The 27,432-nt window shown below is 35.6% G+C and overlaps 1 protein-coding gene across 1 annotated transcript in view; it reads left to right on the top strand.

Moving 5' to 3' along the window:
- Lim1 (LIM homeobox 1) overlaps positions 1 to 27,432 on the top strand; it is a 178,821-nt gene that overhangs the window by 20,780 nt on the left and 130,609 nt on the right. Inside the window, exon 3 of the mRNA XM_085950263.1 lies at positions 2,146 to 2,360. Within this exon, the coding sequence (XP_085806389.1) occupies positions 2,146 to 2,360 (215 nt within the window). The remainder of the gene's footprint in view (positions 1 to 2,145; positions 2,361 to 27,432) is intronic.

The raw sequence follows: 27,432 nt of genomic DNA, 5'->3' as shown, positions 1-27,432 counted from the left end.
AATTTACAATTTCAACTGTATTAATTAATAAATAATATGTATCTGAAAACATTAAAGTTTTTTTTTTTTTTTTTTAATTTTAAGATAAACTTACAATTGTAAAAAAATGTAATAAAAGGTGAATTCGTTGCAGGGTCACATCTTATTATTACATTATATTTTATGGTCATATTTATTATTAAAATTTAGTTTATTAAGTTTTCAATTTTTCGTTGCTTAGATTTTTGACTAATTCATCGTTTTAATATTATTTTTTATATTTATTTTAAAAAACATCGATTTTTATAAAAATATAAATGTGTATAACATCCTTTTTTATTTCACACATTCAAAACCATGCATCAAAATGTAGTGTATTGAATATTGGCTATCGGAATTCTAGTTATTATGTGTTCTGTGGTTTTATATCACGCTATATCACATGTCAGAGAAACTGTCCTTGCACGTACATCTATCTACATATTTCAATACATATTCGCATTTTTATATGCCACGTGATTGTTTCATCCCCTTAGGTAGATCTTCCCTCCATTACTTTTCATTACATATATCCCCCCTTTATCACCGATAGCTTCATTCCAAAATACATTTAAAAGCTCAAACGATTCTTTTCGTGGGAGTAGGTACCAACTTACTCTTAAAGATATCCATCTCACAATATTTTCTGAAGCATTCGGATTCATATTTCACACTGAGATCTATAGGGTCATAACTGCAAAAAACCCAAGAATGTCTTATGAATGCAGTTCGATAGAAAAAAAATCTATTTTTAATGCTATATGGCATAAACTACTTGGAAGCAGTGGCCTCCTACACCATTGTGTCCATATGGTTATTTTATAAGTATTTAAAATTTTAATTTAGAGCTATATGGCATTATCTTACATGAGGCCATTTCGCCTAAAAAATATTTCATCTCTGGTACAATATTTATTATGCTAGACTGCCGTATTTGCAGATGATTTGCATTATCATCGAGTAAGTACGCACATATATATTCGACCATGTCCGATCCTAATAGGATCATATGGGCCTCCACAGGGTAGAGGTTTGTATTAATAGATTTTGTTTTTTACGAGAAATGGATGTCAGCCACTTGCTCAACCTATTAGGTCCATACCCTGACTCACACACAAATTGAAAAACGATATGTGTACTTGCCAGACCCGGGATTCGAACCTGAGACCCACGGCGTGATAGTCCAACGCTTAAACCGTGGGTGTACCTGATAATACGCCAGGAAAAATTTCAAAATCTTAACTGTAAAAAAATACATTGATATACATTAATAATAATAAAATTGTATATGAAAAAGGTGCATAATATAATTGAAAAATATATATTTATATTATATATATTTTTATATTTAACTACAGTAGGATAAAGTACACAAAATTATACTAACATGGTACAATTGTCAGCAGTCTACTGCAATTAATTAAATTGTAGTTAATTTTTTAACATTCAAACTCAAATTACTCAAGATCATGTTATTTGCAGTTACGACCCTATAGATCTCAGTGTGCGATATGTCAATACTGCAGTGACGTTTCTAGGCAAAGTTCAGTCCTTAAGTAGACCCCTGCAGCACCTTTCATTTTTAGTTTCAAATTATCTGTAAATTCGTTAGGTTAGGTACCCACTTACCTATTTTATTTATTAATTATCTTACACAGACAAATACACATCTTTATGTAGCCATACGCACCATCTACTGAGAACCAGACGAAACTTACTCACAAATACTTGGTTTTAATTAAATGGAAATTTGTGGCCCTGACAGGTTTGGAGGCACCCCTGTGAAAATATTGACTGTGTGATACGCCGATAATAAAATATATAATATTATACTACCTGTTGGGATTACAGGATTTTTAATATTTCGATTATTTTTTAAACTGAGATATCGTTACATTCTAATAATGCAACAGCATTGTCTGCTTCATTCATTCATCGCCCTTTATAATGTGCTGCCCCTAAGCAACGTATGACCTCCCTACCCACACGGGATATCACCGTGATACTGGGCGCAGGAGAGTTTTATCAAGGGTTGCCTAAGTGTGTATGAATGCCTTGTCTGTTCCTTATAGTCGATACACAAACATTTTGCAATTTCTTTTAAATGTTTTCCTTGTCCCCTGTCAGACGATACGGCACGAAATGCGGCGGCTGTGGCGACGGCATTTCACCATCGGAGCTGGTCCGCAAGGCCAGAGAGATCGTCTTCCACCTCAACTGCTTCACGTGCCTGGTCTGCCGGAAGCAACTTAGCACGGGCGAGGAGTTGTATGTCCTCGCGGACAACAAGTTCATCTGCAAGAAAGACTTCCTCGAGGGCAAGGCGCCACCACTGCATCATGGTGAGTGCTTATATGACAGAATCCAACACCATTTTTGTACTTATTTTATAATTGTTATTAAGTATAACTAGGGAAAATACGAAACGGATAGTGGTCACTATAAAAACGTTGTAGGTAGGTACCTAGGTACCATTGGCGTGCGGTCCATAGATGCTGCAGATGCAGCGCATGCCTTAATCATTATTGAAAACTGTTCACATGATAGTATAACGATTAAATAAATTTAATAAAATACTAGCTGCTCGGTACTGTAGCATATGGGAGCACATGTGCTATGGTGTGAAACCGGCTATCTTGTTCATGCTTTGCTAACAGTTTCTCATTACTTTAATAAGACAGCATCGTTAACGTATATTTTAATTAGAAACAATTGACAGCAAAACTAAATTCATTTGTTTTGAAAATATGACATCGAGTATTCAGTAGAAATAATGTATTTCAAAATTGGAATATCCGGCTTGAAAAAATGTCACATCTCAAAATACCTCTTATAATTTTAATAGGTATATGATTAAGAAAACCATTCCAGCTCATCTATTGTATACACAAGACTGCTATAGGCCGCTATCGGCATTATTGTAATTGTTACAATAAGTGCTAATACCTAATTCGATACAAAAAATGAAAAACTACCCTCGATAGCTGCCGATAGCGGCATATAGCAGTCTTTTGTATAGAATATATGCGCATATATCAAAAGACACTGTACGCAATTAATTGTTAGATAGGTAGGTACCTACTCATGCCCCCCACATCCTGAAGCGATCCTTTGGTATTTTGGTATTTTAAATAAATTCGCTTGACTTGTCGGCACTTAGCATCATATTATTATTAAGCACTGATCGCGACCCCCTTTTGTGACAGCCAAGTAACATGCGACCCTTACGACTAAAAGTAATTATAAAATAAAAATTTACTCGACGACTTTTTTTACTATTAGAGCAAATTATTTGTGGTGTGTGTGTATATCTCAACACTTAACTGGTTGACCTGCCACGCCGGGCCCCAAGGGTAGAGCCCTGTCCCCCCCCCTACTTACTACTAGGAATTCTTATATGAAAAGATTTTAGACCAGAGCACCGCGCCGTACAATTAAATCATTAGAAAAAATAATCTTTTAGGTAGTTATGTAGGAAAACCGCGAAATTAAATAAAAAAATGCAAAAATAAATCATTCGATTGCTGCAGTATTTTACTAAAAGACCTCCATGGACCTCCCCTTGGATCCGTTCATGACTTAGCCGCGTCCTAAGTTTTGACCTTTCATCCATCTTTTCTACACTTATAAACTATGCCGAAAACTTCACAAAGCTAAGCAAATACGTAGGTATAAAATAAACAAAAGAATGCGTTGTTTAGATATTCAAACAATAATCAATTTTAATTATTCAAAATCCAATTCTACTGTCTTAATAACTATGTTGTTTTAATTAAATTATCGACTAATTACTATAATTTTCATTCATAAAATTAGGACACTCCAAAATATAGGTCCTACTCTAGTATCAAAACACATGGCTACCTACCTATATATATAATAATATATATGTATTTAACTTGTTACCTGTAACGAGACATTGCCTTATGTGGATTAATGAAAAAATTGATTAGCATTACATCATAACTAATGAGATATTCAAATAATTAACATCTTACTAAAAAGGAAGCATCTAATAATATACATAATTTTAATTGCTGGTTGATGTATTAGATACCAGAGTGTAATAGAATATGTAAGGTAGCTACACAGTCGGGACATGCTGTCCAGCAGTGGCGAAGGGTGAAAGTAGCCTGTTAAGATTCGACACAAAAATGCATAATGTTTGTCGGTCAAACGTATTTTTTGTTTTCATTGAACTAACAATGCGTAGATAGTTTTTGTTAGTTTTGTAAATTAAATTAAACCCTGCCTAATCCAAGCCATATCAAAAAATATTCGTTTAAGTATCTGTAAAATATCGAAAAATATGCCATTGAACCACACATAATTTTGGATATTTTAAATAGAATAATATTTTTTATTGATTACCTATGTTTGGCAGGGCAATCAAGACAACAACATTACAACAATCTGTAATATATATATTATATTTTTAACTGAACGAAAACAAATACGTGTTACTGAAAAGGTGTGCACTATTTTTGTCGGATCGCCCATAGCGTACCCAAACTATTACGGTTTGATTAAAGCAAGGTCCTAATTGAATTTTAAAACTGACCCAACACCATCTGCAAATTGAATTCTTAGACTGATAAAGTTTAGTGTGCACTATTTATACCTATTTAAAATTTATTTGTCAAAGTAACCGAATCCAAAGGATTCGATCAATTTTATTTTTCTGAAAATTATGTAATTACAATAATAAAACTAAAGAAGTAATAACAGACGAACAATAACTCGCACAGAATGTAGGCTACTGAATGTAAAATGAAAATAATTGGGCCGCGGGCGGGCTGCGCGTCTATAGATATTCTACGTCTATTTTTTAACGCTTTTGCGTCGGAGATCACGAGTAAAACATGTTCTATGCTAAAATCACATCCTATACGAATAGGTATAGGTACAGTGTACACTATACATCGTCTACCATTTCCAAGAAACATATTTACACTCAAGCATAAATGTTTTAAAGTACGTGGAGGTCTGAATCTGTGACAGGTTTGAAGGCCGTCTTGTAAAAATGTTGCTTGCGTGATACTTAAACCACCACTAGCTACCAATTAGGTAGATACAATACAAAAATAGGATAGGTTAGCAGGATTTTTTTTGCTTCCATTACATATTCATTAAGTATTTTTTGTTTTTGTTATTTTTAACTCTGAGGTGTCGCTAAGCTGCCACTGCTCTCGAAAGTTGTAATATTAATATTAGTTCCTTCATTTTCTAATGTGCCGCCTCTAAGCAACGCATGACCTTACTGGACATCACTGTGGATGCCCCTTGCTGTTATAAATGCATAAATAGTTATACTTACTGCATATTTTTAAGAATTTCACACTCTGGCATAGCAATCACTTCGTCTATTTCGCGGAAACCCGTCGGTGCTTGGTCTGGACTAGGCTTTAGGTTTAGATAGGTAGATATCCAGTGTTCTGTGATTTTTGCTCGTAGATTTGGTGGGGTGGCCGCCAGTTGCGCAAAATCCGCCCGCGGCAATTTTAAAACAAAGTCGCGTTCGCCCGGAACAGTCGAAACTCGAAATAATAACCAAACAGACCCGAGAAATGAACACGTGTCGTTATGTATTTTGCGTTTGTTTTTGTTATCCGAACCAATTGAGCGGGGTTAAATCTCCCGGAGGCACTTAATTCAATCATTATTAGTGCAGTGTACAGAATTGCTGTCCAAAGAAGGTCTCCCCTAGTTTCCTATAAATATTATACATACCTAAGTGAGCGTTTTAACTAGAGGAAGACGGCGTGTCTCAAACACCATAAAACATTCGTGTCCGGAAATTATATACATTTATGTAGTTCGCTGTATCCCACTTTACCTTGAAATGTTGTATCAGAAATATATGGTCGTATACACATTTTTTTTTTTGAATTATTAATAACCATGTCCTTGTTTTTTCGTACAAGGTGGTTGTTAGTAATTTTGAACAATCACAAACACCCAGGCTTTGAGAAAAACACATAAATGTTTTTGTCATGACCAGGAATCGAACCCAGAACTCTCGGGTGGAAGGCCAGCGCCTTACCGACTGCACCACGAGAGCCGCTAAATATACACATTAATTTTATCGCGTACACCGTTTGGCACACCTACTGTAGAGCGTCACACTGCCTTTATCTTTAGCGATAGGTAGAGAGGCCCGCCAAAGATCCTAGCCTGGGGGCCCGCTTCAGGATGTGGAGGCCATGGTCGTATAGTACAAAGACAAAATTCATGTCTTAATAAAACACGATATTTGTCGGTTTACACTCCTACAGGAAGCGAGCAGCAAACAAATTTTGAAATTAGCCGATAAACTGGATTATTTATTAGGTTATGTTAGGTTTTCATTCTTGAATTCATGAATTTTACCAAAATCAGCTATGAAAATTGAATTAATGTTCATATTGAATCTAATAAAATTGGAGACCGTAACACGGCCATCTCTTTCCGATAAGAAAACTCACGGCTAACTGTGCCACGGTGAAATGTTTTACGTACAAATTACATGTAACCTAATTTTGAGTCACATTGATTATAATTATGATTCAAAATTATGTTGTTGCTATTGTTACCTTGGGAAAAATTGAGAACTAAAATACTTAGTTATATTCATTGCAATTGGACGTAAAAATGCAATAGAAGCGATTAGTCAGTTCAATACTGAAATGATGAGGAAATATATTTAATTTAGAGCCTAAACATGGCAGAGTTTTTTGATATTTGGATTTTTAAAAACCAGAAACTGTCAGATATTGACAATGACAATTACGTACAAATTACCGGACACGCGTTGTTTGATTTTAAGATACAAAACGACGTCCATACCAATCGGGCAAACACAACCACGTGCTCGAAAACATGCCTTGTTGTATGAAAATGCTTGTCTGCCAACAACGGTCTTTGAGCGTACGTGACTGTGATTTGGTTGAATTCCTCACGCAGAATCTTCAGTCAAGAAATGTGTCTTTTTCCTGTTATTCTTTTGAGCTGATGATGAACAGAATCAATAAATTGTTAATGAAATTGTCTTGGTTGTTTGCCGAGGGCCAAATATTTTTAGTCACTAATGAGAAATAAATACATGCAGTGTGAAATAACATGGCTACCTCTAGCAGTGGATTTTGTAAACGTTTTTAAGGGTTACAATGTGTAAATTACACCGTGGCACAATTCGCTGTGAGCTTTCTATCGGAAAGAGATGACCGTATACTATAGATACTGTCTCCAATTTTATTAGATTCAATATGAACGTTAATTCAATTTTTATAGCTGATTTTGGCAAAATTCAAGAATTCAAGAATGAAAACCTAACCTAACCTAACCTAACCTAACTTAACAACCTAACCTAGTAGGTATAAAGGCTATTTTCAAAATTTGTTTGCTGCTGGCTTCCTGTCTTTTCTGACTTTAATTGTAAACCGACAAGAATCGTTTTTTATTTAGGCATGAGTTTTATGTCAGTACTATACAATGACATTAATAAGGACGAATCATCTGGAAAAGAAAATGACACTCACTTTATTGTCGGGTCTGCCGAATGGCATAATCTGTTCTAACACCATTACAATACAGGTGATATTGCTATAAATTCCTGATGCTTTTTGTTGAGTCTGCCGAATGGTTCGGTTCGAACGGGTTCACTCAAATGAACATTGACATTAGAAACACTGCTCTAACGCCATTACAATAAAGGTCATATTGCTATAAATTCCCGATGCGTGATATCGCATAATGGAAATAGCGTGACGTCTACCTATACATGCGAATGCGCGAATTTACTTGCTAGCTACTGTATTGAGTGCGTCGTCCATTAATAATGTCATTGGTACTATACGACTCAAAGAGGTTAGACAGTCTTTAATATACGGTCATTTATTTCCGATACAACATTTTACGGTGAAGTACCTATGATACGGCGAACTGCATACGTACAAGTTTCCGGACACGTTTTTAAGAGCCTTGATTGTAAATAATATAAGTTATTCCATAAATCAGTAATATATTACCGATTTGCTGTGTTGCCAATGTAGCCGAATGACGTCTATTCACTGCGAGGGTGTTTATTTTTAAATCTAGGGAAAAAATTATCCCACCTGGCAATACCGAACGCGGTATGGCGGGCCGAGCATGCGCAGAATCCGCTCTGACGCGTAATGGCCGCTGAGATTTATGACATTTCGCAGTCTCGTTTTGTTTTCTAACAACAGAAACGCGAAACTATCGCATCTGTGGCTTGGCGTTTTATAGTTTGCAAGTAGACCCGTTTATGGCTTTGAATTCAATGGATTATAATATCGTCCGTTAGAACTAAACTGACATTTTGAAAAATAGTAAACATAATTTATTTGTTTAAAAGTACGTAGGGAGTTAGGAACCTACTCTGTTTATAGTTAACTACAGTATGTATTTAGATAAAAAAATAACTATATAGTTAAGATCCTATTAAAGATAGATAGGTACTGAGTTTACTGACTTAGGTACTGCCCACGATCGAGCGGCTTACGCGTCGGTTTAGGTATACTGTCGGGGGTCTCAAGTTAAAATCCTGGGTCTGGCAAATACACATATTGTTTTTCAATTAATGTTTAGAGTCCGAGTATGGATCCAATAGGTTCAACAAGTGGCTAACATCCATTTCTTGTAAAAACAACAAAAAACCGTTAATACACACTTCCACTCTGTGGAAGCCCATTTAAGATTTTATGAGAATTCGACTAGACTAGCTCTTATTTATATTAAACATTTAAGGGGTGTTTTCCGATATTTGTCTAAGTAGGTATATGACGTAACCACTTCCGTTTCCGTTATTCCAATTTTAAAATTCATTATTCCAAAAATCTGAAAACTCACTCATTTGATTAAAGATTAAAAAAATAATTACAAGATAAAAAGAACTTTTTATATACCACGTTTTTAAATTTTCTGTTGAATCATATAAACTTGACAATTCATGTATTAATAAATACTTTTTTTGTACTTACTGATTTCCATAGTAACACACGTATAATATATTAATAATTTAGTTGCTAGGACTGGACACACAAGAAAATTTCTTACTGGACAAACAAGAATACGAGCTAATAAAAACGTGGTAAAATAGCAATAGAACGTTCTATCCACTGTCACTTGGATACAATCTACTTTTATGTGACAATTTATTCTCTAATCTAACGTCAGAAAATGTCATTTTTAGTGTATTAATTGCTATTTGAGCAACCTGCAGGCATGCGATGGTATTATTGGATGAGCAGAACAATAAATTACTTTTGTCGATCAAATATTTTAAAATATATTTTCTCTGTCTACTTATAATAAATAAATAGTATTTTTTTAATATATAGGTTATATAAGTATCTATACCTACCTATTATTCCACCTTTATGCAAGTACCTACCGACCAGTAGCGAAGGGTGGAGGTAGGCTGTTAAAATTCGCCATAAATAGTGCACATTAAACTTTGTTAGTCATACGTATTTGTTTTTATTGAGTTAAGACTATAATTTACAGATTGTATTGGTAAGTTTTTAAAAACCAATTAAACCCTGCCTTAACCAAACCATAATCGTTTCATAGGGTAATGTTTGACTTATAATGTAAATCTCATGTTGTGTACGTCTTGAATTTAGATTTGCCATGTCCACAATGTTTTGTATTCTTAAATAAATAAATAAATGGACGCATGTTGAATTTTTATGACAAATTATGTTTTGTTCGTCACGCGTCGTTTGCACAATCTGTGCGTCGCGTAGTCACGATCGTTTTAGACACAGAACAGATAATAAATAGAATACCGATATGCTATATTCAATACGCCGCATCTTGATGCAGGGTTATGATTGTGTGAGTATCCTAGGAAAATGAAGCACGCATTATGCACGTGCAATAGTGTGTGTAATACACCAACATTAAATAAGCGTAAATGCATAAACCGACAGCAGTTTTCAGTATTCGACGTACAACTCATTCTTGACACGTGTGTAAGTTTAACCCGGCTTCTTCCTTACTCGAGTCGGTTAGCTACTATCGCGTTACCCGTTAGATATTTCAGTTCCCATTATTTCTGAGTTCACCGGTTTTAGACCATGCCTCAGCTGAAGTATAGCCTTAATAATTCACGTTTAGTTTTCCATAACACGCATGCGCGGCGTGAAGTCGAGCTTTCGTAGCCCAACACAGTAGGTACCCAACAATTCGGATTTGTATGGCAGTCCAGTCCTTGCATTTGCTTGGGTATCGAAATATAGTGTTCGCCCTGCAAAGTGCGTGTGGCAAATTTTATTGCCCGTAAAACAAGGTGATTGGTCTCATATTGTTATAATATTATTCCCACTGTAAAAAAAATGGCAGGATTTGATATTATGTTTGTTTTTTAATCGGCCGTCAGCCATGCGCGGTCGCCGGTTCGTATTTCGGACGGCGATCGTCATGTTTCAATTCGCGTCTGAAAAATGTTGGATTGGAATTGGAAGGCAACGAAAACCAGTAAATTGTTGTAGATTGTAAATTATTATCGTAACACGACCCTTTTTCGGCCGGCTCCAGACAGGCTGCTAGGTGTTTTGGGACATTATGAGATACGATAGGTACCCGTTCACTTTACGTTGTTTGTCGAACACCCTCACTTCAAATCCAACAAATAACAATGAGGAAGACTAACAACTGGTAACCGAGGTATTAGACGATTATTTTAAACCCTACATTTTTATGAAAAATATTTTTTAATTTCACAATATCGTATTTAAATAATACTACCTACCTACTTGATTATTTTATATTCTACAAAAATAATTTAATTTGACAATGACATAATGGTTACATGTCAATTGTACGTAAAACATTTCACCGTAGCACAGTTTGCCGTGAGCTTTCTATCGAAAAGAGATGACCGTATGCTATACGGTGTGCAATTTTAATAGATTCAACATGAACAATGATTCAATTTTCATAATCGATTTTGGCAAAATTCATGAATTCAAGAATGAAAACCTAACGTAACCTAACAAATAATCCTTTATATCGGCTCTTTTCAAACCGTGTTTTATTTAGACATGAAGTTTATCTCAGTACAATACAACCCAAAGAGGTTTGACGGTCTTTAATATATGACCATATATTTCCGATACAACATTTCATGGTGAAGTGTGGTACGGCGAACTGCATATGTACAAATTTCCAGATATGCGACATAATATTATGTTGTATTATGTAGGAATGTGTGTATTACAAATAATATACAGAGCCATCTGTTAAAGGTTAAAAAATATATACTACAGCGTTATCTCTTTTTAACTAGTATCTATGTATCGGATTATTGTGAGAGGAATGCAGATTTTTTTGTATGAACTTTACCTCACGTGACCTCAGCCAAAATGGTAGGCTTGGAAGATGAAGACTAAACCCTTTGCGCATTATATTATTGTATCTGACGGCAGCCTCTGGAATGTCTTCAAATAGTACCAATATTGAATGCGTATTTTGTTTACGTGACAAACTATAATGCGTATTATTATAATACTAAAAACAGCGTAAGTACAGTAAAAACAAACAATTGGTCGATGGTGTGCGTGCAGATGGGGAGCCGTACTAAATACCTGGCAGCCGATGACCGCGTATTTGTACGTATGCGTACGCATACAATCCACGAAACGAACCATTGTTTTGTTTTTAGTGTAGGTACCTATTATTTAACACGTGTTTAAGTTTATTCCATATTTATTCACACCTATCAATTAAAATTAAACCGTTTTTCAGAGTCAACCAGAAGGCAACCCACTTTCCATTATTTTTGTGCTCCCTGATTAACATTGTATTAAAAAACAGAGAAGCAAGTAGAATTAGAAAAAATGTATTAAAATAATTGGCAAGAAGAGTAAATACAAAAAATATGCATATACCTAAGTTATTTCCTGCCTAATTGGCATTACCAATGGCAGGTTAGTTCTGCTCTTTGGGAGAACAAACAACTTACTGATGTTCCCGATTTCTAATAAGTACCTATTAGAGTTATAAAGGCCACACAGGTTAGGTTGGCTGTACAATCCTGTAAAAATTTCGGTTATGCATAGTTATGCATAGTAGCAACATAATGTCCTAGCCAGGGAACTCAGAAATAATGGGAACTGAAATACATAACGGGTAAGGCGATAACAGGTAACCGACTCGAGTAAGGAAGAATCTGTGTTAAACTTACACGTCGTGTCAAGAATACGTTTTACGTAGAATACTGAAAACTGCTCTCGGTTTATGGATTTACGCTCATTTAATGTTGGTGTATTACACACACTATTGCACGTGCATAATGCGTGCTTCATTTTCGTAGGACACTCACACATTCAAAAGCCTGCTTCAACATGCTGCGTATTAAATATAGCCTATCGGTATTCTATTTATTATCTGTTCTGTGGTCCTAGCATAATCAAAAATCACATAGGTCTAGGACCGTATTAATGAATTCTTTTTAGCTGCACATTTTACACGAATTCAAATCGCGCCTGCTAAATTAAAATAAATATTTGGTCACATCGCGTTGCTGCGTTTATTTAGAATCTGAAATCCCAATTCGTCCCATTTAGACCCCTCGCTCACTCCATTTTCCATTCTCACCCGCTACCCCCACGGCCAGAATCTATGAGATGGGCTATCATGGTGAAATTTCAGGGAACCCTGGGATTGGAATACGGCCCGTTATGACTGGTGCGTAGTTTGTAGAATTTTCGACGAAATACCTTGGGTATAAAAGTCTTAGGTGAATAAATTGTATAAAAAAGTAACCCCTGATCTTTATAATAAATTAGTATGAAAAAATAGTTAATACCTTCCCTTTGTCATTCTGTCTCTGTCGATCTGAACTCTTTTGTTTTTATTTCAATTAATCGATTTTTATAAGTATAGAGAATCTACAACAAGAATAAGAATGTTTTAAAAATAGAAGCATAAAAAAAACATACTATTTTAACAACGTTTTTATTAGCTCGGATTCTTATTTGTCTGGTGGTTGTTTGTCCAGTACAAATCTTGCAATCGATTTTTATCTAATTTCCCGACCAGCTAGACATTTAAAACTTTTAGAATATATCAGAACACGATGGCAATGCATTCTTTTAATACTTTTAGCCATCGTTAAGCAGAATTGAATTCATTTTCAGTTAATTTTATATGGAAAGTTATTTTATAAAAATCTGTAAAAAGTAAAAGACTATTATTGGTTGCTAGGATGTTGTCGGACTCAGCGAAGTAAGGCGTAAAGGTGAGAGTATTATTACTTTACAAAGCGGACATGTGCTGTACTCCAAAGGAACCGATGAAAGACGCACGAGCGGTGTTGGATTTGTTGTCAACAAAGCCTGGAGGGACCGCATAGTCGAGTTCAACTGCATTTCTGACAGGGTCGCAAGCGTGATACTTAAAATCAATGCTAGGTACCGGATTCAGATTTTGCAAGTATATGCTCCGACACAGAGCTATCCTGATGAAAAAGTGGAAGAGTTTTACGAGGAAATAACATCCTTGAAAAATAAAAGTAAATGCCACTTCAACATCATAATGGGAGATTTCAATGCACGTATTGGATCATACCAAAGAGATGACGTAGCGGTCGGACATTTCGGACATGGCTCAAGGGATGGTAGAGGGGACATGCTTGTGGAGTTTGCTGAAACCAACAATCTTCACATCATGAATTCCTTTTTTCAACATAAACCTACACGTAAATGGACGTGGATAAACCCGACAGGAAGGACCAGCGAAATCGATTACATCCTCACTGACAGAAAATATACATTTTTAAACTGTAAGGTGATCAATCAATTTAACACCGGCAGTGATCACCGGATGGTGAGATGTAAGATAAGATTGAACGTCAAATCAGAAAGATCCAAACTGCAGAAGAAGTCAAATGCTCGCGTATACCTGCAGAACAACACTGAATTCCAAAATGAACTCAAAAATGCACTATCGGCTTTCTTAGATGAGAACGAAACCGTTTCCCTATCCAACGCGGAGGATATAACGAATATTATTCTACAATGTGCAGAAAAAACAGGCGTAAAAAGCTCAGAAGTTAAACCTTCCACCAAGCTTTCGAAGGCAACATTGAATCTTATGGAGCAGAGAAGGAAAACCAAGAGCGATAGACAGGCACAAAATGATATGGAGTTTTCATTACTTTGCAAAACCCTCCGAAGGAAGATTAGAGAAGACCTTCGTAAATTCAATGTAAACCTCATACAAGCGATTGTGAAAGCAGGCAGAAGTTTAAACAAAAACAAGCAATGCTTGTCGATAGGAAAACGTCAAATCACAGCACTAAAAGCAAAAGATGGTTCTATCGTCAGAAATTGGGAACACTTGTTAAGCCGAGTTGAAGAGTTCTACAGCGATCTCTACAGTGATGACACTGACAATACGACTATAGACTTAGATCTTCAGAGAAATGGAAATTCGGAAGACCATACTCCCGAAATTACATCCTGGGAAGTAACCCATGCTTTAAATTACATGAAAAGTGGGAAAGCCCCCGGGGAAGACGGTTTAACGATAGATATCCTCAAAAAAGCAGGAAAGGATGCAAATGAAGTACTTGCACAATTGTTCACAGCCTGCATATGCAAAGAGGATGTCCCAGAGGTATGGAAAAATGCCAGCATTGTCATTCTTCACAAAAAAGGTGACAGAGAAGACCTAGCAAATTATCGTCCAATAAGTCTACTCCCTATTCTCTACAAGACGTTCACAAAAATTCTCTCAAACCGTCTGCAAAATGTACTAGACGAGAACCAACCGAGAGAACAAGCCGGATTTAGAGGAGGATACAGCACTATGGACCATATCCAAGTCGTCAGAGAAATCATAGAGCGGTACCAGGAATACAAACTGCCACTATGCATGGGTTTTATAGACTATGAGAAGGCGTTTGATTCGATAAAAAAATGTTCAATACTCGACGCACTCAGAAAACAAGGAATCCCTGGACGCTATATAAATATTTTCAATAATATATACAGTAGCGCAACAGCATCTGTAAATCTCCATAAACCATCGCGCAGATTTCCTATCAGCAAAGGAGTCCGACAAGGTGATACAATCTCACCTAAACTATTTACAGCTACCCTTGAAGACTTATTCAGGCAACTTGACTGGAATGACAAAGGGATCCCCGTAAATGGAGAATACCTGAGTCATCTGCGCTTTGCCGATGACATAGTAATTTTCTCGCAAGACTCAGAAGACCTCCAAAGCAGAATGCAGGAACTCGCTGAAGTAAGCAACAAAGTAGGTTTGAAAATAAATGTAACAAAGACGAAAGTCATGTTCAACTGCTTTGCAGGCCAAAAAGAGATCCTCATCAATGGCACTCAGCTCGAACAGGTGAAAAGCTACATCTATCTCGGACAACAAGTATCTATAGATGGATGTATATTTGATGAAATTGTTCGCAGAGTAAAGCTAGGCTGGAGTGCTTTTGGCCGCCTGAATAATGTCTTCAAAAGTGACCTTCCACTGTGCCTAAAGCGCAAAGTGTTCAACCAGTGTGTGCTTCCCGTGATGACATATGCGTGTGAAACATGGACCCTAAGTAAACGAGAGATCCAGAAACTTAGAGTAGCACAACGTGGTATGGAGAGGTGTATGCTGGGCATAACGCGAAAGGACAAAAAGAGGAATGAGTGGATAAGGAAACAGACAAGGGTTTGCGATGTAATAGAGTTTATTAAAAGCCTTAAATGGAGATGGGCTGGACACATAGCTCGAAGAAGAGACAATCGTTGGACAAATCTAGTCATCCAGTGGTATCCAAGAAGTACAAAACGTCCACAAGGTAGACCTAGAGGCCGCTGGATCGATGAAATGATAAAGTTCTGCGGAAGTACGTGGCAACGCAATGCACAGGACCGAGAGAAGTGGAAGCAACTTGAAGAGGCCTTCATCCAGCAGTGGATAGATTCAGGCTGATGATGATGATGATTGGTTGCTAAGGGGGTGGTCCTACCAACTAAATTATTAATATATACGTGCATTACTATGGAAATCAAAATGAAATGTCAAAATGACATTTGAGTATTCTATATTTGTTTGTTTTTTTATTTACTTCATATCAAGTACAAATTTGAGCATATTGAGCATAATAATTCAACAGAAAATTAAAAAACGTTGTATATAAAAAGTTCGTTGGAAAATAATGAAGAAAATTTAAAAACGCATCACAGATATAAAATATAAAAGCATGCCTTCGACCAAATATAATATTATTAAGTAGGTTGGTAGGTACTTGCCAGTGGCGAAGGTTGGAGGTAGTGCACATTAAACTTTGTCAGTCATACGTATTTGTTTTCATTGAAATAAGACTACAATAAATTTACAGACAGTGTTGGTTAGTTTTTAAAGTTCAATTAAACCCTGCGAAACCAAGCCATAATAAATATAGTCAAAAAATACTCATCTATCTATAAAATATCAAAAAGTATGCAATTAAATCATACATAACTCTGGATATTTTATAGATAGAATAATATTTTTTATTTATTATAGTTTGGTTTAGGCAGGGCTTAATGAATTTAAAAAAAAATAATAGTTTGGTATGCTATGAGCGATCAAAAAAAAAATAGTAGACACGTTTTCAGTCATTCTTATTTGTTTTCGTTGAATTAAATACATAAGTATACAAATGGTGTTGGTTGTTTTTTAAAATTCATTAAGTCCTGCCTCAACCAAAACATAATAGATAAAAAATATTCTTCAATCTATAAAATATCCAAAATTATGTATGATTTAATGGCATAATTATGTTAGATATTTTATAGATAGACGAATATTTCTTGACTATTATCTATTATGACTAGGGAATCCAATCCAGAGCCAAAATTCTGATCCCGGGATTTCGGGATTACATTTTGACAATCCCGGGATTGGCATTTTTTCCATTGTTAATATAAAATTTTTATATTTACAAATATCATTGATAAAATCGATCAAAAATAAATCTAGTATAATTTATACAATTTAAGACAATTATTGTTAATATTGTATACGTTCAATCATGGAAATACATAAGTTTAACGGAGTAAATAATATTGTAATTTAAATAATAATGTGAATTTAATAGGAGATTGCTGTTTCTGATAGTAAAGACTTAATGAATGGATTAGCGAGATTTAAAATATTAAAGCAAATAATCATGGCGTACTTATGGCCTTTCCGCTTCATAAATCTAATTAGTCAGACAAATATGAAACTGCCGTAAAACTTATGATATCATGGTGGAATTACTTTGTTAAAAGTGCAAAGCATTGTTTTTTCCAATCTTTCCATTTTTAATAATTCACGTGAAAAAATAAAATGAATCGGCAACTTACACATGGGTATAAATCAAACTTCATTCAAACTCAGTTTATTTATAATGTAGTTATTTTTTATTACAAGTATTTTTTCTGTTATATTTTCGCTTTTATTTTATTTTCCATAACAATTGATAAAAAAAAATCAATCCCGAAATCCCGGGATTATGTTTATCAATCCCGGAATTCATAGGTATCGAAAATAGCTCGGGATCCCGGGATCCCGGGATTGGAATCCCTAATTATGACTAAGTTTTCGCAGGGTACTGTCTACTGGCTACTATCTGCAAATTGTAGACATAGTTATAGTTCAATGAAAACAAATACGTATGACTGACAAAGTTTAGTGTGCACTATTTATGTCGGATCTTAATATCCTATCTCAATCTTTAGTCACTGGTACCTGGGTACCTACCATAGAATTAATAATAATTAATGTAGTCATCCAAATGTCTTCTAAAACCTTCCAATAAATCTTTTTCGTGCTTTGCAAAATGTACCACATTATTTTAAGAAACCACAATATCATAGGTAATATTATAATATACACGTATTATTTATTTAATATCTGTTTTTCAGTGCGCACCTACCAAATGTACCTACTAATTTGTTTATCTCATTTGTGATGCCAACATTTGACTTGAAAATAATGTTTTTGAAATTGCAACTCTGCGGAATTTGGAAAAATATTAAATTTTACTTACTTACAGGTGATAAGATTATGTTTACGAGTCAATAAGAACGTTAAATAATTGTTAAGTATCGTGTCTTCATCAATAATTATTATATAGATATTTACTAACCGAACCATTCTTAATTAAGTATATAAAAAACCGCCCCAAGTGTGCCCCTGTGCGAATACCCAGGCAATGGAGGAGACACTGATAAAAACTCATTTCGCGAGGGTAAACTGAATAGGGCGGTTGGCAGTCTACTCCCACCCTGCTAAGCACCTACAGACCTACCTACGTGTGGTGTCAAATGCCGCCCCATATAATAATGGGTAGGTAAACTACCCCGACTAGGTAAAAAAGCCTACGTATTTTAGATACTTGCGTTACTGCTTATGTCCCTGGATCCTGGCGCAGCATATTATATCGTCTCTATTCTGGCAGAACACACTAACTGGATAATACTAGTTTTGAGTAATTTGACTTTGAAGTTGTTAAAATGTTTGAAATGGTCTATAATGTGAGTTTATTAAGTAATCGTAAAAAGGATGACTTTAAAATTAAGACTGTTTATTTATTAAGAAGGTTTCCAGACAGTAAAGTTTGAAATAAGGAACATTAAAAATGACATATTGAACTTAATATGTCATTTTTTCGAATTAGTGTCTTCTGCCAGAACAGTGACGATATATTTATAATTAATAATAAAAAAAAACACAAAAACAATAGGTGTGGTTGTTAGAAGGTAAGACTCGTGGATAGACTGAAACACCTAGAATATCATGTTATTTTCAATATTTACGTCTGTATTATGATTAAAGTTTGTCACGTAAACGAAACGCGCATTCATTAATAGTAAGTACCTACCTAATTTGATGACATTCAGCAGGATTCGATCTTGGGACCCGCAACAATATAACCCGACGCATTATGTATATGGAAATATGCCAAATGAGAATGTATTTATAAAACAACGTCCATCTAATTAAAATCTAAACACATCTCACGCAGGTGGGTTATATATATAGATATCAATTTCCGATTTGGTTGAACACAGTTAGGTAGATATTTGCCGCCCAATTAGCATTACCATTGGCAGGTTAGTTGTGCACTTTGGAAATTTCCCAATTTCTAAGATAGTTAGATATCAGAGCTATTTATACAGGTAGAGAGACCAATTTTACAGGGGTACTTTATGAGAACTCTACCATTCTGGGCAGTGTTGACCTGTGTGTCCCTGATAACTATCTTAGAAATAGAGAGCATCAGTTGTTTATTCATCCAAGGTGCAGAACCAACCTGCCACTGGTAATGCCAATTGGGAGGGCGATAACTATGTTCAACTAAATTGCTTCGGCTGTTGATATATTCCACCTACGTGAGAATGAGTTTAGGTGGACGTTGTTTTATAAATTCTTTAAATAGGGTCTGCTTAACTCATCCGTTGTACTTCCTTGTACCTATCTAATGTATCTACTCATCTATTTCTTTGTTTTATGTAATACTGTTATATGTATATATCTTTGTTTCTAAATGTCATGTTGTGAACGTCTTAAACTTATAATTTGTAATGTCCACAATATGTTTAAAAAAAAAAAAAATCTAATATTGTTCTGTCATTTTACACGAGGCCGTCCTTAAATCATAGACCACAGCATAAAGTTAATAATTAACAAGAATTTAGACATTTTTTCATTTTTAATGGGCCTTAAACCTGGTTTATCATAAATAACAAAGGTTAATTCTAAACGTTACTGGGTTAAATTCCATAATGACAAAATATTGATATTAGCTATTATCTAAAATGGTGATCATTATTATTATCTATCAGTAAACAATATCCCGGTATCTATATCACTATGCAAATAAACAAAGTGGGATATGTTCGATGCTTCAAGGCTTACATTATCGCATGCACAGTCCGTGCCAATTAAATGCAAATTTTCCACGAAGAAATTACCCGAAAATTGATGTTTATGGTGTAAACATTCATATTATAATCGGTTATGAGACCGCTTATGATGGATTCACTTTATAAAGTATATTAAATATAAGATAGAGATGGGCCAATGTAAGTTGGGTACCTACGGCCGAATTTGGAACTGAGTTCACTTTTACTTACATTGGATACCTATCTTAAATAAATGAAATTAAAATATTAATATCCTGTTGGTACCCACTTATATATCAGTGGCGTGCGACGAATTATGACAGTGAGCATCATATCCCCCACATCCTGAAGCGGGCCCCCAGGTTAGGATGATTGGCGGGCCCCCTTACCTATCGTTAAAGGTAAAGGCAGTGTGACGCGCTATAGTAGCGTGTTCCATGGTGTACGTGGTAAAATCAAGGTGTATTTTTAGCGATTTTTTGTATTTTCAATATGTACATACATTTGAATTATGGAGTTGTCGAGTATCTGCACACAGTTAAAAATTGCATCGTACAATCAAATGTTTTAATTGTTAATAATTATTGAACTAAAATAGCGCCGCGGGTGACTTTTTTTACTATTAGGCAATTTTGTGGTCTGTGTTTATCTCACTTATCGGTCGACTCGTCACGCCGGGCCCTTCCTGAGCCAGGGCCCCTAGGCTAAAGCCCTGTCAGCCCCGCCCCCCCTTGTGGGGGCCATGGTGAGCATACTGTTGAATATAGCTACTATATTATTATTTAGGTACATATTGCTTGTAATTAATTGAATCTTGAAACGGAGTGTAATTTACATTGTAATATACTTACTACACAATTTAAAAAATAAACGGAATTTTAACAATATACCAGTGGCTAAGGGTGGAGGTAGGCTGTTAAGATCCGTCATAAATAGTACGCATGAAACTTTGTCAGTCATACATATTTTGTTTTTATTGAACTAAGACTACAATTTACAGATAGAAATGGCTAATTTAAAACAAATCAATTAAACCCTGCATACCAAACCATAATAGTTTTGATATGTTTTTGGCGATCAGACAAAATTGTACACACTTTTTAATTCATACTTATTTGTTTAAGAATACATAATACCTATTAACCCATGTTGTTGGTCAGTCTTAAAATTCATTATGCCCAGCTTAAACCAAGCCGTAATATATATTAAGTATTACAAACAGTATTAGGTATATCTATAAAGTATCTAAAATGATGTATGGTGTATTGTCATAATTATAGATATTTTATAGATAGATGATTATTTTTTGTAATTTTACCTATTAGGTATGGCTTGGTTTTGCAGGGTTTAATTGAATTTTAAAAACAAGCCAACACCATCTGTAAATTGTAGTTTTAGTTCAATGAAAACAATAATTACGTATAACTGACAAAGTTTAGTATGCACCATTTATATCGGATCTTAACCGCCTACTTCCACCCTTCGCCACTGCAATATACCTACAACATATGAATACGTGTATTAATTAAGGCTCTAAGTACCAAAAAAATAAAAACTGACATTTTTATAGAAAAATGTTCTACATACCAACGCCAATAACTTCAAATATAGTCCAAGTGCCTAAAGTGCCCTAAAGCAAGTCAAAAAAATACAGCAAAATAATTAAACCTGTCGACATTGTAAGTCCGTTGGCGTGTTTTATTTATAATGGTGTAAGTAGCACTGCAGTGGTCAACGGCATTCAATATAAAATAGCTGACGATGGTGTGTTGACACTTGCGAGTTCTTAATACCTAAAATTATAGAAGCTGCCGTGATTGCTTCACACTGTAAAACTACATTTTTCAAAAGGTCTGCTTCATGAAATTTTACTGCAATGACTCGGTATTTTGTATCTACAGGCAATACTACTTTTTGGTACTTAGAGCCTTATTTAATACACGTATTCATATTTCAACGAGTATTTTGGGGATGCTCGGCATCCACAGCATCTATGGATAGCAATGACATTAATAATGTCATTGATGGATAGCATGCCACTGTTGTACCTATTTGTTTATGTTCTCATACCAGTAACTGGCATGATCCGTAAAACATCTGGGTATTAGGTATATATATACGTATCACAAAAAAATGGTCATTTTTCGAATAGTTTTTAGACATAGTTTGATATAAATAAAATTAAACTTAGCCTGTTTATGTCAAACAATTATTTAGTCAGAACGTAGATAATAATGCATGAGAATTTTAGGTACTAGTCGGATTTATCCTGGATACAAGGCAAACACATTTTGAAAATAGCTGATATACTGGATTATTTGTTAGGATAACCTAACCTAACCTAAACCAACCCAAAATAACAAATAATCCAGTATATCTATTTTCAAAATGTGTTTGCCGCTGTATCCAGGATAAACGTATAGAACCGAATTTTACAATGGTAATAATAACAATGGGAACTACAGAATAAAAATGAACGACGAGTTGGAAGAGCTGATTGAACAGCAAACAATCATTAGATACTGTAATTCCCAAAGACTACGATGGGCGGGACATCTGGAGAGAATGCCTGAAGTTAAAGCGCTAAGGATCATGACGAAGTGGCTACCCCAACGGAAGAGACCCAGAGGCCGTCCAAGAAGGAGATGGGCTGACGCCGTAGAAGTGGACTGGCTTCATATAGGAAGACCCGGTAACTGGAGAAGTGTGGCGAGAGACCGGAGTGAGTGGAGAGCGGTAATGGAGGAGGCCAAATCCCACCCCGGGATGTAGCGCCGTGGAAGAAAAACAATAGCCATTCCTATTAACTAACTTATAACGATATGATACTCATGAGAACTATTTAAAGAAATGCCGGAGCACCGATCTGGCATGCTACTGCCTTACTACACCACTACCCATGATGGGACCTCGGAATCATGCTCAATATAGTTCCACTACTGTCCCATGCCTACTTGGTCAAGAAAAAGTGGATTAGGTACACAATTATTATCTACCTGCCTACCAGGTATCAATAAATTGAATAAACGTCATTTCGGTCGACTAGATTGGTTTTTATTTTAATGTTTCATGAAATGTGAAGCTAATGCCAGATAGGCGTGAAATAAACTTCAGTAGTAAACTGCAAGCAAGTTGAACAACCCGAACTTATTTATCGAAGCATTTGATTTGATAGGCAGTAGGTATAACTAGGTAATTGAAAATACGAGTGTTTTTTTCTCGCATGGCAATACTGCTATATTTATATCTATATTATACATTGTGTTTTTCTCAGATATTCAACTCGTGTTAAATTAAAATGCATTAGGAAGCTAGTTAATGTTTAGTATATTTCTTTTGGTAGTTCTCTATCGAACGTTGGCAGACAACCAGAAACTGCAGTACCTACATCAATCTACCAAGAGAATCTTTTACTGCCTACGCCCAGGGTGGGTTTTCGGACGTGGAGGCCCGATGCACCGACATAATTTGAATAAATCAAACTATTTTACAAAAAATAATTATCATCGAGGATGCCAGTGATGAGACATAAGTATATTAGGATTATTATTGTATGTAGTACCTACCTACCTACGTACCTGTCGTGTTTACGAGTGATTAAGCAATGGGCCACTTTGATGTTATTTTGTATTTGAGTAATATTTTACACAAATCTGCGAGAAATACGCATATTAATTTGTATCATCATCAGCCGGGTCAATCCACTTCTGGATGAAGGCCTCCCCAAACTTCTTCCAACTCTCTCGGTCCTGTGTCATTCGTTGCCACGTATTTCCGCTGAACTTTACCAGTTCGTCAATCCAGCGGCTTTTAGGGCGAATCTGTGGCCGTTTCGTGCCCCTTGGATACCACTGGTTGACGGCATTTGTCCAGAGGCCGTCCTTTCGGCGGGCAATGTGCCCCGCCCATTTCCATTTCAGCAGTTTGGCAACGTCTATTACATCGCGTACTCCTGTCTGCTTCCTAACGCGTTCGTTTCTCTTACGGTCCTTTCGCGTGATGCCCAACATACACCTCTCCATGCCTCGCTGTGCGACTCTTAGCCTTTGGACATCTCTCGTGTTGAGGGTCCACGTCTCGCAGCTATAACTGAGCACGGGTAGCACACATTGGTTGAACATCCTACGCTTAAGACATAATGGTAGGTCACTCTTGAAAATACTATTCAGACATCCGAAAGCACTCCATCCCAGCTTTAATAATAATTCGAATTACTGACGCATTATAGTTGGCACTCTTCATCAGTGTCATTCTTCAGTGGATTTTTCGGAGATGGTGCTCATTTGAAATATTCTGCATAATGACGAAACCATAGACTAAATTTGTCGCCGTTACGGCGTGACAGTAGGTGACATGCACCTCAATTTGATTCGCGCTTTACCTACATTGTAAATGGATACCACGCGCGTGACAGTGATCCGCGGAGTCTCCATTTAGGGATACGACAGCTAAAAAATAATTGTAAAAATATCAATAGACAATCTCAATTACTCCGCAGGGGGCACTAAAAAGACCCCCGGAAAATGAAAATAATATCAAATTTGTAAGAAAGCGAGAAATACAAAAAAAAAACATTTACGAAAGGTAGGCCAAGGCATCAAGAGTCCTTCGCCAGAAAATCCCATTTGGGAAGGGAGTGGACTTAGGTAGGTAGGTGCCTACTTGCGATGTGGCTGGAAAGCATTTTTCCTCGTCTCTCGGGGAAATAGGGAATTCCCGAATGTTTCCCGCGTAAAAGAATAAAGTTCAGAGGTAGAAAAGTTTTACTGGAATTGTCAAATTTAATTAGAGTTAAATGTTCGTAATGATGAATTATTATTAATGAATGAAAAAATGTGTAAGCTCAATGGAAAGGACTAGGTACGTAGTTAAGATCATTCTTGAAGAAAACGTGTATCTTCCCAGCATGATTAAAATGTATGTATGATTAAAATGTGTATTTTAAAATATCGTGATAATAACTGTTTACACGTCCTAAAAGTGCTGACTATCTCTCCAATCTCATTCTTATTGAGTGAGCGAGGCGAGATGTTGTCATTTTATGGTACTGTTTGACAGCTCAAAATGAGTCTTTCCACGGTGTAGTTCGATTTTTGGACGGCAGGTTCGCCACTATCGTTCTACTGCGCAAGCGTAGATCGAAAAAATCTAAACTCTCGCGTGAAAATTCAGAAGCTTCCGAACTTTTTTGATTCATGCATGCAATTTTGCAACTGCAGGATAATACATCACACATGTATTAGAAAAGAGACATAACCTGGAACCTCGCTAGCGCCACCTACTTGTGCGTATATGCGAAAGTAATTTATTTTATTTTTTTATCCCTAGATTTCACAAATGTCATTTTTCCACTGGGTCATATTTGACGTTGTGTGAATTTGAACAGTGACATTTTTTTAGTTGCGTCGCTTTTACAGTACGCATTTGTGAGAAATATCTTCAAAACGTGAACTGTTTTATTTTATTTTTGTCTCATTGTTTTGAAAATACGGAGAATCAAAGATCGATTAAAGATTAAAATGTCTCTCCTGAATAATTGCAAATTTTGAGTTAAGTCTCTTTTCTAATACATGTGCGACATGTTTACACGTAGGTACATTTTGTTGTTATGGCCACGATAATACTTACTGTCAGCAATAAATCCATTCACGTGTAAACGGGGTATTATGCATAAATGGTAGGTAGGTACGTACCAGTATACCAGGTAACAATTTCATCGTTTATCAGAACTAATTGGACTCGAAGATACTTACGGATAATCGAAAAAAAACTATTTTACTTCCGGAATCCTTTTGATAGCAATTTTAAAAAAGTTCAATTTGTTGTCGTAGGTACCTACCTATGATACTACGGTAGGTTCGTAAATATTAAAGCTACAGCTACTGCGATTTGATGATTACACACAAAACTTTCCATTCGCTGAGAAGCCACAAGCCAGCGACTATTTTGACAGAACGTAGTTCGTTTTTTTACCGGGAGGTTGCTACTGCGCAGACGCAGTAGGCCCACACGCCGGCGTGTAGCGTGTAAAGTTGACCGGCTTTCAACTTTTCTCGGTACAATGGGTACAACCTGCTTGTTAGCTTGTTCGATGATTACACTGGGTGACTTTACAGGCAGATTATAAATTCGCCAACAAACAGCTCGTAAAGAAGCTTAATGTAATTGACGCTTTAGTCATGTGGTTAGTCAATCGACGTAAACGGGTATAGCTACATGCTATAATTTTGTAAAGCACTAAAACGAAAAAAGATTATACATTTCTCCAATATGACTTTAATTTTAATCTAAACCTTCTTAAATCTTTCTTTAGAATTGTTACGTTACACGTATTATGATGTCTATAGGAGATGTTGGTACTTGGTGGTATAATATGTATTAGGTATATAAGTTGTAAACTGTTTCTCACGTTTAAAATGAATCCGTGAGATTCATAACTTTGTGCAACTGATATTGTATGAATAATGTTTGAAAATGTTTAGGGTCGCGCTCTGTCCTGGAAAAAAAGTCGCGGAGCGCCACCCCCACGCGCTCCGCCCCCACTACACCACTGGAACTAGGTACATACCCATTGTCAAAACTTTACTGCTTTTTAATTATTGAATTGTTTCTGTACATGATGTAGTTAATGATAAAGAGATGCATTGATGCTTTACCTATCAGTGTCGAATGGTGGAGGTAAACTGTTAAGATCCACCATAAATAGTGCACACAAACATTGTCAGTCTTACGTATTTGTTTTCTTTGAAGCAAGACTACAATTTAGAGATGGTGTTGGTTAGTTTTTAAAATTCAATTAAACCCTGCGAAAACTGAGCCATAATAGATATTATCTAATAGTCAAAAAATACTCGTCGTCTATCTATAAAATATCTAAATTAAATCATACATAACTTTGAATATTTTATAGAAAGAATAGTATATTTTTTCTATTATAGTTTTGTTAGGCAGAGCTAAATTTATTAAAAAAAATTAACCAACAATATGTGTAATATGTATTCTTAATACAATAAAAATAAATAAGTATGAATGAAAAAGTGTGCACAATTTTGTCATATCGCCCAAAATATACCAAAACTATTATGGTTTGGTTAGGCAGAGCTAAATTTATTAAAAAAAATTAACCAACAATATGTGTAATATGTATTCTTAATACAATAAAAATAAATAAGTATGAATGAAAAAGTGTGCAAAATTTTGTCATATCGCCCAAAATATACCAAAACTATTATGGTTTGGTTAGGCAGGGTTTATTTGATTTTCAAAAACTAACCAATATCATCTGTAAATTGTAGTCTTAGTTAAATAAAAACAAATACCTACGTATGACTAACAAAGTTTAATGTGCACTATTTATGGCGGATCTTACCAGCTTACCTCCACCCTTCGCTACTGAGTCCTTTATTGAAGATCTATCTAGTCTAGATTTATTTATAATGTTAAACGTAAAAACAAATTACTGATATTCGCAGTTATAATTCCGTTCCACTGGTTTCCCTCGGAGCCTTGTAAATGTTTC

The sequence above is a fragment of the Rhyacophila brunnea genome, unplaced genomic scaffold (genome assembly GCF_057557595.1).
Source record: "Rhyacophila brunnea isolate RB1 unplaced genomic scaffold, BYU_Rbru_1.0 scaffold_23, whole genome shotgun sequence".
Taxonomy (NCBI): Eukaryota; Metazoa; Arthropoda; class Insecta; order Trichoptera; family Rhyacophilidae; genus Rhyacophila; species Rhyacophila brunnea.
The sequence above is the reverse complement of the archived record's forward strand: the minus strand, read 5'-3'. Positions and strand labels throughout refer to the sequence as shown.